The sequence below is a fragment of the Protobothrops mucrosquamatus genome, unplaced genomic scaffold (genome assembly GCF_001527695.2).
Source record: "Protobothrops mucrosquamatus isolate PMUCROS unplaced genomic scaffold, P.Mucros_1.0 scaffold_57, whole genome shotgun sequence".
Taxonomy (NCBI): Eukaryota; Metazoa; Chordata; class Lepidosauria; order Squamata; family Viperidae; genus Protobothrops; species Protobothrops mucrosquamatus.
The window spans coordinates 533,929-551,910 of record NW_015386133.1 but is presented as its reverse complement, the minus strand read 5'-3'; the positions used below and the strand labels follow the sequence as shown (position 1 = coordinate 551,910).

At 36.9% G+C, this 17,982-nt stretch overlaps 1 protein-coding gene across 1 annotated transcript in view; it reads right to left on the bottom strand.

The window, feature by feature from the left end:
* MSH2 (mutS homolog 2) overlaps window positions 1–17,982 on the bottom strand; it is an 83,707-nt gene that overhangs the window by 7,335 nt on the left and 58,390 nt on the right. The window contains exons 13-19 of the mRNA XM_015812066.1: window positions 12,616–12,739; window positions 11,002–11,152; window positions 10,743–10,840; window positions 5,020–5,265; window positions 3,084–3,288; window positions 1,901–2,148; window positions 352–527 (exon numbers count right to left, since the gene is read on the bottom strand). Coding sequence (XP_015667552.1) covers window positions 352–527; window positions 1,901–2,148; window positions 3,084–3,288; window positions 5,020–5,265; window positions 10,743–10,840; window positions 11,002–11,152; window positions 12,616–12,739 — 1,248 coding nt within the window. The remainder of the gene's footprint in view (window positions 1–351; window positions 528–1,900; window positions 2,149–3,083; window positions 3,289–5,019; window positions 5,266–10,742; window positions 10,841–11,001; window positions 11,153–12,615; window positions 12,740–17,982) is intronic.

Below are 17,982 nucleotides of genomic sequence, written 5' to 3'. Positions count from 1 at the left end.
CATTTTGCAATGTTCTCTGTTTCAAAATGTTTCTCTCATATTCTTCACCTTTGCTAGGTCCAACTATTTTTAGTTCACAATGATAATCTATGTTTATTTTAACTCAGGATTTCATTTATTTTTATTTTTTTATTTATAAAGTCAAGGTTATTGATTGTAAATATGAACTACAATTTTTTATTCAAAAGATTTGTATGGCTGCTCATCTTAAAAACATAAATTTGCTGTCAAGTCACAATGGTTGTGTTGACCCATCACAGCCAAAATGAAATGACATTATGATAAGATATATGAACTTTTCCAAAGAATTATAGAAATCAGAATACAGACATACAGACAAATCCAACAAACCTGCTTCTCCCTGTGGCATCTTTTGGCAGCTGGTTCTTCATCCTCCTCCTCCTGAGACATTCCAATGTTCTGGAAGTCCTCCAGTTCCAGAGCTTTGGCTTTGGCACACTCAATCACGTGTTTGGGAAAGGCAGCTAATTCTGCTACATGGATACCAAAGCTCTGGTCACAGGCCCCTGAAAGAAGCATCATGAGGAAATCCTTTTAATTTTAATGTTAACTTAGTAACTTGAGACCACACAAGAACAGAAGGTGCACCCAGAACAAGATATCGGGTGTTCAGGTCAATAGCAACAATACAGGTAATCCTCGACTTATAACCATTCGTTTAGTGACTGTTCAAAGTTACAATGTGCTCCACACTTAGGACTGTTGCAGCATCCCCTGGTCATATGATCATAATTCAGATGCTTGGCAACTGGTTCATATTTATGACCATTGCTGTGTCCCAGGGTCATGTGATCACCTTTTGTGACCTTCTGACAAGCAAAGTCAATGGGGAAACCAGATTCACTTAGCAACTGTGTTACTAACTTAACAAATGCAGTGATTCATTTAACATTGTGGCAAGAAAGGTCATAAAATGGGGCAAAACTCACTTAACAACTGTCTCACTTAACAACAGAAATTTTGGACTCAATTGTGGTTGTAAGTCAAGGTCTACCTGTAATCAACCCTTTGAAGAGTTGGATAAGACATTCCACAGATCTCTTATAGCTGATAAACGCATCCCAAATTGACAGAAATTAAATTTGATAATTTTTCTATTTTGGTACAATGTATAAAGTGCAATGTAATTTCCAAGTCAATCTTTACCATTTGAATACATTTTCCATATTTTATTGTACATTTTTAATTGAAATATCATATAATGATTTCAAAATGTAGTGACAATAATTATAAATAAATAACAAATGCATATCTTGAGCAGGGGGTTGGAGTAGAAGACCTCCATGATCTCTTCCAACTCTGTTATTCTATTATAATCCTGCACAAATACTAACTTTCAAATTATTATTGACTTGATTGGTTATCCTGATATAAATATTCAAGTTGATATGCATTGTATCAGCTGTTATAAATTTAAGCCCTTCCTTACAAAAAAATTAAATATTAAAATAGGACAAATTGAAGATGGACAATTTTGAGATTTTTAACTCTCCTAATATGTTCTTAATTTTAAGTATATAATTTAAAAGTTGTAATCAATGAAACCATTGCTGAATCACTATCCTCTAATACCTCATTCTCCATTTCTAACAACTGTTCACTTAGATCTCATCAACTATTCTTTATTTGAGTCTGTTGAAATCAGTCCAGCTCAACAACCGGCAATTGGCATTTCTCATAAAGAAATTGTTAAGTTAGATTAGATCCTAAGAGCTATATTTGCACAAAATCAAAGAAAGTAGAAATATAGGAATGTATATTTTACAATATATAAAGAACAATATCTTAGTCAATTTTTCAACCTTGCAAAGAAACGGTCACTCATTCTACCATAAAATAAAGCAGATTTTCTCTGTCCCAATCCACTAATGCATTTCACCTTTTTTCACACGGTACAACATTGTCAGGGTTTCCTTTGTAGTTAATGCCGTAACATGCAAGTTATTTACAGTGGGTATTTGATCAGCCAGTGCTGTCAGTTCATGAAAATGAGTAGCAAACATAGCGAAAGCTTTCATTTTGCTGGCAATATATTCAGAAATTGCCCAGGCCAATCCAAATCCATCATATGTTGATGTTCCTCTCCCTAACTCATCAATGATTATCAAGGAATGTTCGGTTGCAGTCCTAAAAGAAAAAAAAAGATATTAATTAGAATCTACTTTTAAAGTAGAACAATTCAAAACAGTTTTTCATAACGTATTTGTGTGTGTTATATCCACTAATATGTGGATTTTTCTTTGCACCTTTTCTCTGCACTTGCTTGCAAATTTCTCTCTCTCTCTCTCTCTCTCTCTCTCTCTCTCTCTCTCTCTCTCTCTCTCTCTCTCTGTGTGTGTGTGTGTGTGTGTGTGTGTGCGTGCATGCATGCATGCATGCAAAAGAAATTTACATTTCAGTTCACATGCCAGTTTGGAAAAACATATTTTAAGTTTGTACTAAAATGTGACCTGATGAATTTCTCCTCATCTCTAAATAGGAAGCAGAGTTTCTCTATATACTTGCTCTAAACCTACAGATGGGTTTGAATCAAGCAGACATATTCAGGACAGCGGAAGTCTGTAAGGAAGTCTAGTTAGCAGAATGCTGCAGCCCTATTCTCTCTTGTTCAATTCCTATATTTTCCATCCCCTATCCCAAACATCAGTATTCTGTGTTTGAACTAGAGGTTTGCAAAATTTTGTCATTTCTCTTGAATCTCCCTTGGCTCAATAAAATTTCCTTTTGCACAAGGACAGTTCTTGTGCAAGTGATCATTTGTGTAAGCAATTAATTGGAGATAGAAGATAATAAAGCCCCGAGGGTAGGCCTAGAAAAGTAGAAAAAAAGCTATTGATTTCTGTAGGAGCAAGAGCAGAAGGAAAGAGCAACTTTTCATTGAAGCCACTTAGCTAGGAGAAAAAATGGGGGGGGGGGATGAAAGATAGCAGTAGCAATAGATAAGTGAAGGCAGAATAGATCTTACAGTCATCTGTATGTTCTTTGGAGGCAGATCAGGAAACCTGGAGAAACAGTCTTTACCTTTCACATTTCTGCTGAACAAAGGTTGTCACTGCTCTTACCTAAGGATGGAGGACGTTTCCAGCATTTCGGCCATGAAGGTAGATACCCCTTTCAGCTGACTATCTCCAGCTCCAACTCGAGCCAAGATGCAATCAACAATAGTCACTTCTGCAGAGTCACATGGCACAAAACAGCCAATTTGGGCCATAAGAACGATCACCCCAGTCTGTCGTATGTAAGTTGATTTTCCTCCCATGTTTGGCCCTGCAGAGCAAGTATTCCCCAAAAGTTAAACAAAGTTGCACAGGAGAATAAATGAACCTGGAGTGCCAGGATTCTCCTGGTGACGCACATTCATGACCCAAATGCAGACAGCAGCAAAAGGACTTATTTCCCCAGCAATGAAAGCAACAGAGCCTTTGGGATCGCCCATATATATGGAGGTTTTTTTCTTTAAAAAGGGGGGGGGGGCTTTTTTCTTTTTAAGTACAGGATTTTGTGCAAACCCCATGAAACTAATGAGTACTAAAAAAAAATTAACCTTAGGCCAGGGGTAGGCAACCTTGGCTCTTTTATGACTCGTGGACTTCAACTCCCAGAATTCCTGAGTCAGCTATGCTGACTCAGGAATTCTGGGAGTTGAAGTCCACGAGTCATAAAAGAGCCAAGGTTGCCTACTCCTGGCCTAAGGCTAATGTAATCTTCTCTTTCCACCTAGAAAAAAATAAGCTTACATCTAAGCTTACATGGACAGTTTCTTTTAAAAATAAAACAAAGTACAAAAAAAAAATTACTGTAGGTTAGATTGCAAAAATTAAAATTGTGTCTCAGAAGGCAGCAGTGGCAAATCATTTTTACACTGTTGCCAAGAAATCATCATACATTTACCGAGTTTGTAAATACTAGGAAAGTGTAGGTATGTCCAGTTGGGGGGGGGGGGAGAGGAGAGAGAAAAGCTCTCCCCACCAACCATAAAATCACAGCAAAACTGTTTTCCCAAAGGTGTTATGGGAAAGAGAGATTGGGAAATGCCTAGAGAACTGAGGGTAATATAACCAATAATGCATCCTTCAGACTTCCATGTGTTTATTTATAAGGGAGGGAATTAAAATCTTTGGAGTAAATGAAAGCAGCATAAAATTACTTGGGCATTTTGTTGAGATAGTATTCTATAAGAGTGTGGAGAAGTCTGGCTTTGTTACAGGAAAATAAAGGAGAGTTGATGTTTCAAATACACAGGGAATATGCGAGAATTGAACAGAAAATTCACATGCCCTCACTTGCACTGACTTTACCTAAAAACCCTAAAGCAGGCATGTCAAACTGCCAGCCCACGGGCCGGATGCATCACGCCGAAACCGCGTCCATCCCATTCCCGGCAATGGGGGAAAAGTCGCGATACGTCGCACGACGTCACGAGTTTGACATGCCTGATTAGAGTGCTGCAAATCAATCATTTTCAAGGTATGAGTCATTAAATCTGAAGAATTGCTATAGAAAACAATAAGTAAAAAAAACCCATTGATTTACAACTAAGCTGGGGGTGGAGGAGGGAAAGGTTATTTCTATTTGGGACTTCCCGGAAGAGGAAATGAGGAGGAGGAGCAAAACAAGAACAGGGAACAAATTGAGGGTGTGGGTTTGCGCCAGACTTTTTCCACAGAAAGCACAACCCCCACCTAGGCAGCCACAGCTGTTCCATGTTTATTGCTTTATTTGCATATCGTGAAAATCATCCCCACTAATTTGGAGAGCAGCAGTGCATCAATTCCCTCATTAAAAGTAAAATTTAGGTGCATTAGGCTTACTTGAAAATGCCTCCCTTTGGGTGACTGCACACCTAAACACAAAACACCCTTTTGGAACAACTGTTATGCCATTTTTTTCTGTCTGTTTAAAGGCAAAGCTTCTTTTAAAGCATCTACATAAAAATTTGCAGCTCAAAGTGGGTCAGAGGGGGAAGACCATAAACATGATATAAAAATGAAGTCTCACCAGTAATGATGTGGAACATTTGTATGTCCTTCTCAAAAGTAACATCATTTGGGATGAAGGCAACATCATCTTGAACTTCAATGCAAGGGTGCCTGGAAGCTTTCAAGATTATTCTTCCTTGCCCTTTTTCTAGAATAACTGGGCGCACATATGGTGTTGGTGCTGCATTTGATGCATGAGCAAAACTGACAATGGCATCTAGCTGGGCAATGACATCATTGAGAATCTGAATGGGTTCTTTATACCCTATTGAAAAGAAAGAATGTTCAGATAGTTTTCCCACTATGCAGAAAACCAAAGGGAATTATTTAGTACCATTCTGTTTAACCAACTCTGGTCAGTTTAACATAGAATTTCACCCAATATATTCTTTTCATTTATGTTGGACTTTTATTTCATTGTATCTTTATAACCAGGGGAACTAGACTGATCTTGAACAGATAAAGTTAATCCTATTTAGTAACTTGGATAGGAAATCAACAAAAAAGACCAAGGCTGTGGGCTGAACTAACAAGGAAAAGAAAAAACAAAACCCAGAATAGGAAGCCACTTTCACATCATTGTTACATTTATTAAATCAGCAGGAATCAAATTGGTTTTTTATAGCCTAGAGAGAAAAGGTCACTGGGGGTTCTAGCTCGATAGTCTCAGCTTTATATGTTTCAGTTTCAAAACCCTTTCAGATATTAGATTCAAATTCAGTCAAAGTTAAGTTCCAGCAACTACGGATCTTAGACTGCTGAATCCAGCTATCCAATTAGTCCTTCTTCTCCAACTTAGTGTTTAATACACTAATGCCATCAGTAGGTACGGCATTAAAAGCACATCAGAGCAGGATATAAAGAATGCTAACAGACAAACCTGGCACTTACAACTGAAAATGAAAAATGGAAGACAGAAAGTCCATTTTACACAAAAGCAATGGAAAAGGGAGCACTGGATTTGTATCAAAATGAGATACAACTTCTACATATTGTTTCAAGGGTTTGAGAAACTTTAGCCAAATTCATGCTGGCCTAAATGAGCCTGAAAAAACAGCATGTCAGAAGCAATAGGTTTTGTTATGTCTGGTAGTGGATTGCCTAAGGATATGTTTAAATGTAACTATGAGTTTGTTGAAGAATAGCAGATTAAAGGATTAGCAAGCTATCAGAGGGGGGAAAGTATGATAGTGGTGACACTACACTTTCATATCCTGAAATATAACATGTATGACACATGTTATGAGCCAGACTTGCAAATAGAGTCGCAAAAGCTACTAATCTCCTCATACTATAATTAAAACAGAATTGGATCTTACTTCTAAGTGAAGGAATAATGAAGCTGTTTCTCATGCCATGTGTATTTTTGAGGACTTAGGTATCCTTTTAGGTATCTTGAAGGTGTTTCTTCTACCCTTTCCTCTCAGATAAAAACATGCAGCCTGAGCTGTGTGTGAAGACATCAATACAATTGAATGGTCTTCTCAATGGGATTCATTTGACAGTTCTTGTTAAGCAACAAGTGAAGACCTCACAAATTATGGTCATAAATCATGACAGCTGTAAAGTATTTTTATCTTTGTTACAGCAGTCATTAAGCAAAAGCCATGGTTTTAAAGTGACTGCCATGGCTGTTAAGTGAAACTATTGTTTGTTGTGTCCTGTTTTTGCCGAAAATCAGAAGTAAACACCTGTTTTCAGGACAAAAGGTTATACATAATAATCATGTGACTACGGATGCTGCAAACAGCCATAAATGGCTGAACACCCAAAATGCAGCTATATGATTGGATGGGGGGGGAGGGGAAAGCTGTTGGAACTTTACTACTGGGTCGTAAATACCTTCTGAGTTGTCTGTCATACCTTCAAATGGTTGCTAAGCAATTGGCTGTTAAGGACTATCTATATGTATCTATCTGCCAAAAATCAACTGACCTGATAGCATACAATCAATTTTGGTTTGATTTTACTTCTTTTGCTTTCAAACATATTGAGAACTATTTTTTTTAGTGTTTGCAAGTGCACTTTGGGTATCACTGTTTAAGCAGAAACTGCCATTGGTAGTTATGTAAAAACAAGCATGCCAAATACATATAAACATAGTTCATACTAATGAACCATGTAGTTTTTCATTACTCATTTTTTATGTTTTGTACAGTTTTCTTTTTCTGGATAAGAAAAAATATTTGATGAACAGATTTCTATGTGAGCGAAAGTAGATTCTTTCTATACTTAAGACTCAATCATATTCAGATAAAAATAGAACAGAGGGGATAAATGAGCCTTTTGCCTTTTCCCTCCCCCAGCCCATATCAAAATCTAAGAACCATTGGCTTTAATCACTAAAGAGACTAAGAATGAAGGCAGTAAAGATACCACTATAATCATTCACCACATGGGCCTTTTTGTCAGCTAACCACAAAGAAAAATGATTAAAAGAAATTCAGTTATAAGGATTAAATATTACTTTTTAATTACACAAAACAATACAAAGTAATAACTTTTGCTCTAACTTTTGCAATCAGATATTCATGAATCCCATGTTGATCAGCAGAACACGGGATGCTTGTACACAGAGTTACAAACATGGTTATATACACCACTGACTATTGCTTTGAGCAAGTAAAGGTAAAATGCCTTCTATCATTTAGCCACATTTGGTATGATATGCTAAATAATGAGTGGGTTTTATCAAATTCGGAATGCAGCAATATATGCAAGAAAGGACCAAAAATCCCATCTATAATTTTTTTATAATCAGATGCTTTGATTTTAAAGGAACTATCATTTATTTCTTTTCAATGGGATGTGATCTGAACATCTGTACAGTATTCAGTAAATAAGCAGCTACACTTATTAATACAGATGGTCCTGCAGCGATGCAGTCATGAAGTGGCAATCCCTACAGTCCCAGTTACCATCATTAACTGAATCCCATGGTTGTTAAGAGAGATAACTCCCTGCTGACTTCCCACAACCAAAATTAGTGGGGAAGCTGATAGGCAGTTGCATGCCCTAAGCTGTCAGGCAAGCAAGTAGCTGCTGCCAAGTGGGGGAAGGAGGGAGGGTGCAGGAGAGGTGGGGGGAGGATTGGGAGGGTGTGTGGTGGTGCAGGAGAGGTACCATGTGGGTCAGGGAAAGTCTGGGAGAGGTGCCACCTGGGTTGGGGAGGATATGCTGGGGTGCACAAGTGGCCAGCAAGAGCACAGAGGAGCTGAGGAGGGTATGCAGGTGGAGACATACTCACAACTTGTGATCTTCCTGCCGCTTCCCCATTGACTTTTTGGGGAAGCCAGCAGGGAAGGTTGCAAATGGTAACCAAGTGATTGCAGGATGCTTGCCAAGAGGTCCTAAGTGTGAATGGGCTACCAAGCACCCAAATCGCAATCACATTACCATGGAGGTGCTGAGACAGCTGTACATACATTCCGCACCATCGTAATTTTGAACAGTCACTGAATGAATATTCATAAGTCAAGAAATTAAGAAATTAAAGACACAGTTATTCCAGCATTTAGTGGACAAATTGATAAATGGGCCTCATGGCATCTAATTATGTTTTATTTCATTCTATAGTGAATGCAAGATTCAGCAAGCAAAGAGGCAAAAGACTGTATAAATGAACCTTAAATCTTTTTTAGAGAAATAAAAATTCCTAGAGGTTTATACTATCCAATACATTTAGAGACATGGGAAAATGCAGCATAAAAATATATTGCTTTATTCAAAGCATTTGGATTGAAGGTAGATTGTGGACTGAATCTACTTTGTTAAATCCCCACAAGCCTATTCTGACATATATTCAATGTCTAGAATCAGAAATTACTATTTAGACCAATGAATGTAAAGTATTGGTTATTGCTTGGAACATTATGTACCAAATGCTTAGGCAGCCACTAGTCATGAGCACTCGTGCAATCTGGAACAGCTTATGCAACAGAAAGCTAGAAGCTAGTCTATTTGCTTGTATCATAATCTTACTCATGCTTATGTTATCTATTCATCACTTCCAGGGAAAAAGCTTTTTCTGCTCTACCTGCAAGAAGTGATCAATACAGGTACTTTGATTTATCATTCATTTATACCGGGGCAAAGGTACAGATAGCCAAGAATATTTGCCAAAATTCATCTGTGTAAATGACAAGCATGATACAAGTTTGTTTTTAAAATGGCAAAATTAGGATTTAAAACTCACAAACGGTTAATTCATGTTAAAGCTAAAATCCCATTTAGTCAATGCTGTGACTTTAAAAGAGACAGAAATTCAGAGATCCTGCATTCCCTTTCTTGAAACAAAATAGCTTGGGGTTCATGTTTGTCAAGACACTGTTGGGTTTTTATTGTTGTGGTTGTTTTTAGACCAGGGTCTCTTCTATTGTTTTATGTTTTTAACACTCTTAATTATGTATTGAATTTTGTAAGCCAACCAATCTACTGGAGTGAGCACTCATAACAAATTTAATTCATTTTTTCATTTTATCTATCTATCTATCATCCATCCATTTTGGTTTTAAAGGAGAATTGATATAATTTGATGGGAATGAAGACTAAATGAGAATGGCAATATGTTTTAGCAGAAATTAGTTGTGGGAAGTTTCTATATGCTTTCTTTCATTTTTTTTTTTGTCTCTAGAACTGGTATTATTGTTTATTACATCAAATGATGAACCAAATGTAATTCTGATTGAGAATGGATATCGATAAATCCGCATGCTAGAATTTAGGAAAAAAATGTATAAATTAACATTCCTCATGGACCTTTTGAAGATTTCCAGTCAAACTAACAACAACAACAACAACAACAACAACAACAACAACAACAACAACAATAATAATAATAATAATAAAGTTGGAAGGGACCTTGAGGTCATCTAGTCCAACCCCCTGCTGAAGTAGGAAACCCTATATCATTTCAGACAAATGGCTGTCCTGTCTCTTCTTAAAAACTTCCAATGTTGGAACATTCACCACTTCTGGAGCCAGGTTGTTCCACTGATTAATTGTTCTAACTGTCAGAAAATTTCTCCTTAGTTCTAGGTCCGTGGTGGCGAACCTATGGCACACATGCCACAGGTGGCATGCAGAGCCCTCTCTGTGGGCGCGCGCGCCGTCGCCCCAGTCCTAGGCCTTCAGCTGGGTTTTATAAAACCTTTTCGCTTTAGGCCTCCGCCGCTGAGTGCAAAAAAAAAAGGTTTAATCAATCAATCAATTTCAACTTCTCGTGGAAAAAAAAAGCTCGCAAAGTTGGAATTGATTGATTGAACTTTTTAGTCCCACCCAGTTCTGCCGTTACCACTGCAGCCACGTCCACACAATGGACCATGCCCACCCAATTGGCCACACCCACCCAATTGGCCACGCCCACCCGACAATACGTAAGTGGGTTTTAGGTTGTAGTTTGGGCACTCGGTCTCTAAAAGGTTCGCCATCACTGTTCTAGGTTGCTTCTCTCTTTGGTTAGTTTCCATCCGTTGCTTCTTGTCCTACCTTCAGGTGCTTTGGAGAATAGCTTGTCTCCCTCTTCTTTGTGGCAGCCCCTGAGATATTGGAACACTGCTATCATGTCACCCCTCGTCCTTCTCTTCATTAAACTAGATATATTTTGGACCTGTTTTGGAAGTTCTACTGGTTCCCATGTGAATGCATGGCTGCTCTGCTCAATGCTTTAATCTAGTTTGCCCTTTCTATTGAATTATTCTCCTAACGTATATGGCAATTTCAGAAGGAAGCACGTAGTCTTACCTGATGCAACATTGATTATTTCTTTAACTACAGCATCTTGCATGTCTTCATATTCTTTTCTGCTCTTCATATACTCTTCATTAATCTCTTTCAATGCACTGGACATAAACAAAAAACCCAGAAATGTTTGCAACATTTCACATTGAACAGTAACATTCCACTGTTTTCCCAGGAACTCAATCATTTTCCAAGTAGCATACTTAAGAGGCTGTTCAGGGCTAAAAGCAGGAACAGAACTGACTTGTGACTTTGACATTACCTGTTAGAGAATTTCACCCCATTCTTCTGGGTTTCCAAGATCTTATATTTCAAATTATTCCGCAGAACCTTCTCTTCTCTGTAGGTAATTCTGAAAAAATGTCCGAACTGTGCATTGCATTCTAATTTGATACTCTTGCCAGCTTCCAAACCTGTTTTGCATTTGGGAAGAGGAAATAGCATATATGACTGATTATGGCACCATATAAGCATACAAATGACACCTTCATTATCCTCACTCAGTGATCAAATTTTTTTCCTTGGTTTTGCTGCTTAATGTTGTATCAGGTCCCTTATGGAAAAATCAACTGAGCAGTCATAGAGCTTGGAGAAAGTCCTATCATCAAGCTGGCCAGATAAAAGCATCCAAAAAATTTCCATTAATGTGTCTCCCAACAATAGAGGCATTTCTAATTTGTAACATTATCACATTACTTAAAACAGTGGTAAAAGAATTAGGCTGTTATTAAATATTTTGTTTCAGAAATCCCCTTAAGCCAGTTTACAGTCAAGAAGTATGCAAGTTTCAGTTTTAAAAATGCCCACCTCAATCTATATTCCAACTTGGTAAAGGCAAAGTAAGACTAAAGATAACCTAGAACTGAGCTTGACTACAATGATAATTGAAGTGGGGGGGGGGGGGATACAGAAGTAATTTGTCACTGGATTCTTTTGGGATGTTTTTCAATTTCCACTAGAAGTAACAACTTAAGACCAATTTTGCTTAGCTTCAAACTCAGACAAGTACATGCCGCCACTTGCTAAGACAAATAAAATGTAGGTGTTTAAATGAGACCACTTATTGAATTGCTTTGGACAGCATTATCAAAGGAAATTATAATTAATCTATCAATAGTGTAATCTAACCTTCATTTCAAAATTACATTCTAGGACTAGCAATAGCCATTTTCTATTTATTCTTTATACAATAATTTCCATTATGGCATATCAATTTAGCAATCAAAGTTGTATCAGGTGGATCTGCTCAATGTACTGACGTATACAGAAAGCCTAAGAAGAGATGCAGTTCAGAAGTATGGTGCATCTGACTCCACAGCTTTTGCAGTTTTTTAACATTTTCAGTAGTAGTGAAATGGCAAGCAATTAATTGGGGGAGAGCTACAACATTGATGACTGGGCATCCTTGAATACTGAAATAATTTTCCAGAATTCTTCCTTCAGAGTGTCTTTTCCACATCAAGGACCCCTGAAGGTATGCATAAAAACGGTATGTATTCATTGGAGACACTGAATGTCTAGAGTGAATAAAAGCAGGGTGCCACCAGAACCTAGAAAGTCATTTAATTTTAAAGTAAATATTAGTAGCACCGAGAAACCTTTTCTGACTTTCATTGAAGAAACCCTAATGAGTTTCCAAGAAGAGATTAAAAGCAACAATATGTTGCACCTTTACCTAACCTGGTGCCTCAAGATGTTCTGGGGTTATAAGTCCCAGAAATATCCAGGCTGGAGAAGGCTGACATGATGCACTACATTTTAGGCTGCAAAGCTGTCTTAAGCAAGTCAATACGGATGATGACTTGAAAGGAAAAAAAAAAACCTCAACGAACTTAAAAGTACTTCATGGTAAAATAATTTCCACCCTCCAACATACTCAGTTCCTTGGCTGCAGTTTTCAGCACACCCTGCATTTTTCTTTCCAGCTTATCCATATTTTCTCTCAATTCAGCAAGATTGGGGTCAATGGAAGGTTTCACAAGGTATTCATGGGTTTCCACCTAGGAAACAAATTTCACAGAATTTGCACTCACATTACAAACTCAGTTAACAAATGAAATATAGGGACTAAGACTTTCATTAATCAAAAGTTTGGGGAAATAGTCACAAAAATCATTTATTTTTTCAGCCAAAGGGCTAATCAGACCTTTCAGCAAAAATGATGATTTCTTCAACTGTATCACTACAAAGCATGTGCTGGAATCTCCCTTCATGAATTCTTTATTTATAGAAAATCAACACAGTAGCAGGTGAGGGCATTATGTTGTTCATCTAGGAAAGAACACCATTATAACTCAAGGAAATCTGTTCAACTTTCCTTCTTCTAAAGAGATTCTATTTTTATCATTTCAAACGTGTTATATTCATATCCTATTTTCTTTCTTTAATAGAGGACTAAATACTTTTTAAAAAGATAAAAAAACAAGGGTTTGGAATGGAAGACAACATCTGGACCCTCTTCTCATTACATTGTGTGAACAAGGCAAGGAGTCTGCATAATAAAAGCTATATCTGGAAGCACCAATCATCTAGGAATCTGTGTCACAGGAAAAAGGCATTATTTCTTCCATAAACCAAAACAACAAACTGAAACTGCATAGTTCAAACGAAATTTAGAATGCAATTTATTAAAATTATAGTGGAGTTCTACAGCTCCTGAGAAATTTCTCCTTGCCCACAAACAGAGTAAATCTAAATCAAATCTTACTCTTTTAATCACAATGCTGTATCAGCAACTGAATATAACTGTCCTCAACAGAAATTCAAATTTTATTTATAAATCATTGTTCTTCTTTTCATAGCAACAACACTAATGCTTCAGGTCCGAGAGATTCCTAAGGAAAATACTCATGTATAAACTCCATTATTCACTAATATGCCCTGTAAGGGGCACCATCTAAGAATGCATCCACAGTTATCTCTAGACCAATCTCCTTCTACCTTTTAAAAAACAAACTGGCCTGAACAAAAACCAGACCTTGAGATTAAATAATGAGGGGGGAGGTTACTCAAGGCTTTTTTACTTTTTAATTTCCCTAGGAGCAGCAGTTAGCTCTGAGGAAAGAAAGGAAGAAAAGAATCCAAGTCCGATCTAAGTTGTGTGGTTGAAGATATTCTGGATGCAGAACATCTAGATAATATTTTCAATAACTATTTTGCCAATTTATATCTTGTGGAGTTTTAACATGCCTCAGAAGACCTAGGCCTTTCCAAGTGGTGTACTTGTCAGATACTGGGCCTAACGTGCCTGTGTGTTTGATAATTAACACAAAAAGAACTCAATTTTCTTCTTTTTTGCCTTGCCAAAAAAGTAGCAGCAGCAAATAACAGCTGAAATGACTGTTGCATCACCCCAAGCTGTCCTGGTTGGGTAAGGCAGACCTGATTTTTAAAGAGATCCTATAAGGATTTCCATGGACAGCCCTGCTACGGAGCAGAAGGTCCACTCTGATCAATGACAAGTGGCCACTTCTTCTCTTATGTCAACATAGCAACTGTGCAGGGATCTGAAGGAAAGACTCTAGGGCAGGGGTCAGTGGCTGACATAATGCTCAAGAACATCATATGCTGGGGATACAATTGGTAGTACTGTTGTGGGGCCAGAGCTGATTGTTATCTGTCTGTCTATTTATCCATCCATCTACCCATCCATCCATCCCGCCTTTACTATTTAAGATAAGATAAGATAACCTTTATTGTCATTTTTTTACTGTGGGCACAACAGCACACATCAAAAATGAAATGTAGTTGCCCGTTCTCGAAGTGAAACACATACATGATGCACACCTAAACATACTATGAACAACATATGTATAGACCCACATCCCTTCAGGTATGTAGCAAATAAATATTAAATACTGTCCATCTTGAATATATAACGGAAGGAGGAAGCTTGAGAGTTCACAAGGTTAATGCTGTATGGAATGAAACTATGGCTGAATCTGGATGTTCTGCTACAGATACCACGAAGCCTCCTCCCAGAAGGTAACAAGGAAAACAGGTCATGAAGAGGATGTGTAGTGTCCCAGATAATTATTTCACAAATAATTCAAGGTAGCAAACATACACACCTTCCTCCTCCTATTTTCCTCACAACAATCCTATGAGGTGAGTTGGGCTAAGAGAGAGTGATTTGCCCAAGGTCATCTAACTGGCTTTCATGGCCAAAGTGGAACTTGAACTCACGGTCTCTTGCTTTCAAGACTGGCGCTTTAACATCTAAACCAAATTCGCTCTACTAATACTACTACTAATATTAATATAGTATTAATGAAAATCCTCAGGGTTATTAGTGTGGAGAAAATCAGAGGTAGTATAAGAATTGTGCACAGCTGTTCCGATTATTGAAAGTTTGCTGAAGTATTACTGAAAGTTAAGGCAAAAGCTAGACAATAAAGACAGTCTGAAAGAGCATGGGGGAAAAAAACAGCCATCAAAGAATTAACAAAGGACTAAAATATCAAAGGACTATTTCATTCTACAAGTCAGAAGTCTCTCAGAAACACTTGAGTAGAATTTGAATACAAAATAATCTTTTCCTTTTAGTATATTTCTGCTACCCAATACCTCCAGATTTTACTTGTATATATATATTTTGCCTTTGAGTCAGTACTGACTCTTGCTACAACCTGGATAAATCTCTGAAGTTTTTTTGGCCAGAGTTTCTGAAGTGGTTTCTTCCTAGGGCTGAGAGACAATGAGTAGCTCAAGGTTTCCTGCCTAAAGCAGTGCTAGAACTCATGAACTTCCATTTTATAGCCTAGGCCCTTAAACACTACACCAAACTGGTTCTCTTGTTAAAAATGCATTGCCTCTAAGCATGGAATATCAGAAAAAGCAGAGATAGGAATGTGATATGTTACAGAAGGAAAAACATGCAATTTATTTTTCAACTGAATGACCTTGTCTTTATAACTATAGCAAGGACCTATACTTTGTAGACAAGACAAAGGGAAGAAGTAAAAAAGAAATGAGGGTGACGGAGGAGAGGATGTCTAGGGCTGACACTCTGAGGATAGCTGGCCTAGAAGTGGCTATTTGTAGTCCATGTCTGGAAAATTAACAAGGGAGCTGGTAACAGCAAAGACTATATTTTAGCATTCCAAATACGTTTACATAAAAGTACAGTTACATAAATAGTGAATGGTTTCTTGCTGGGGACCAAGAAAAGGAGGAAAAGCTATAAAAAGCCATGATTTATGAGTCTCCTAACAATGTCATTTTTTTCTTCCTGTAGTAAAGTTAGTGAAAGAAATCTTATTTGATTTGCCCCTTTAGAACAAGCACATTCTTATTCCTATACCAAGAAGCAGGATTCCTGCCAGTTTAATTTTTAGTATCCACTAACCCCTTGTAGGCACAACCAGAGGTTTATTATATGAGGAAATGCTTAAAACTGCTGTGTCAATTAACCAAAGCCCAAGAGACCCAATATTATTACAGGTAGTCCTCAACTTACAACCACAATTGACTCAAAATTTCCATTTCTATGCAAGACAGTTGCCCCATTTTATGATTTTTCATGCTACAGTTAAGTTTGTTGTTAAATGAATCTGACTTCCCCATTGACTTTGCTTGTCAAAAGTCTGCAAAAGTTGAACACTTGACCCTGGGACATTGCAACCCTCATAAATACATGCCAGTTGCCCTGCAATGGTCACTAAGTGCAAGTACCGGTCGTAAGTCATTTTTTTCCAGCACAGTGGTAACTTCAAACAGTCGTGAAACAAATGGTTGTTGAGTTGAGAATTACCTGTGATGCAAAGTTCTTTCCTTGACAACAGAAGTGAGTGGGTCAGCCAGACAGGCTTCAAATCCACCATGCCTCTCTCATGGGAAAGCAACGTGATGCATTACAGAGAAAAATACAGCACTTAAAGAAGCAACACTCAAGTCTTCAAAAGCATAATCTTGATGGGTTACCACTGCCAGTTGGAAACAAGAGGACAAAGAAATGACTAAGAATTAAAGTCTGTAAGAAAATCTTATGAGGGGAAAAGAAGAATTGTCTAGAAAAAGAGGCAGAAAGCGTGACCATGGAGTCCAACTTGGATTTATGGAATTCACTGTCACAAGATAGTTTCACAGTTTGAAATATCTGATGCTCTCTCCTAGCCCTTTAATAAAAAAAAAACATTTTCTTTTTTTTTTTTTTTCAATATAAAATTTTATTGTTTTCATCATAAAAGAAAAAGAAATACATCACAGATATTACACAATGTTATATCCCATCCCCCCACCCCCCGGACTTCCCAAACCAAACCTAGGCTAATATTCAAATACAAGTAAACAAATATTAATATCTCTAACTCCAAACTCTAAACTTAAACAATCCATCTCCTCCGTATTAATAAAAATTATTCATTTAATTAATTCTTCAAATACCCAAAATCTTTACCATTTCAGCAAGATAGTTTAACACCATCCCTTACTTAAAAAAAAAAAAAAGAAAGAAAAAATTCCCATCTTCCATAAAGTTAACAAGTAAATTCTGTCATTTCATCAAACTACACCTATAGAAAATCATTTTGACCCCTTAATGAGGTTTACAACTTCAATTACTTAATTATCATTCAATTGTTTATCAAATGTAACATTAACAATAAGTCCACCTCCTTCAACCATTATTAAATCAAAAAAAAAGAAGCCTTTAGGACCTTAATTCCCATCCATTCATAGTTATACCCAAAATCTTTACCATTTCAGCAAGATAGTTTAACACCATCCCTTACTTATACAAAAAAAAAAAAAAGGAAAAAAATTCCCATCTTCCATAAAGTTAACAAGTAAATTCTGTCATTTCATCAAACTACACCTATAAGAAATCATTTTAACCCCTTAATAAGGTTTACAACTTCAATTACTTAATTATCATTCAATTATTTATCAAATGTTTAACAATAAGTCCACCTCCTTCAACCATTATTAAATAAAAAAAAAAAGAACCTTTAGGACCTTAATTCCCATCCATTCATAGTTAAATCAAACAAATTCAGTTATTACAACATTATCATATTTATAATAGTCTTCCTTCATTATTAAATCAAAAAAAAACCTTTAAAACATTTTAACCCATCAGATAAAATTTAATGTCATATTTATATCTGACTCTAGCTTTCTTTCTATACCAAGTTAATTCCCATATTAGAGCGTTTCGATTATCAAACCTCAAGATTTGGTTACAAAACTTAATCACTTCAAACTGAGCAAAATTTTCTTCCCTTTCTACCAATATCATCTGAAT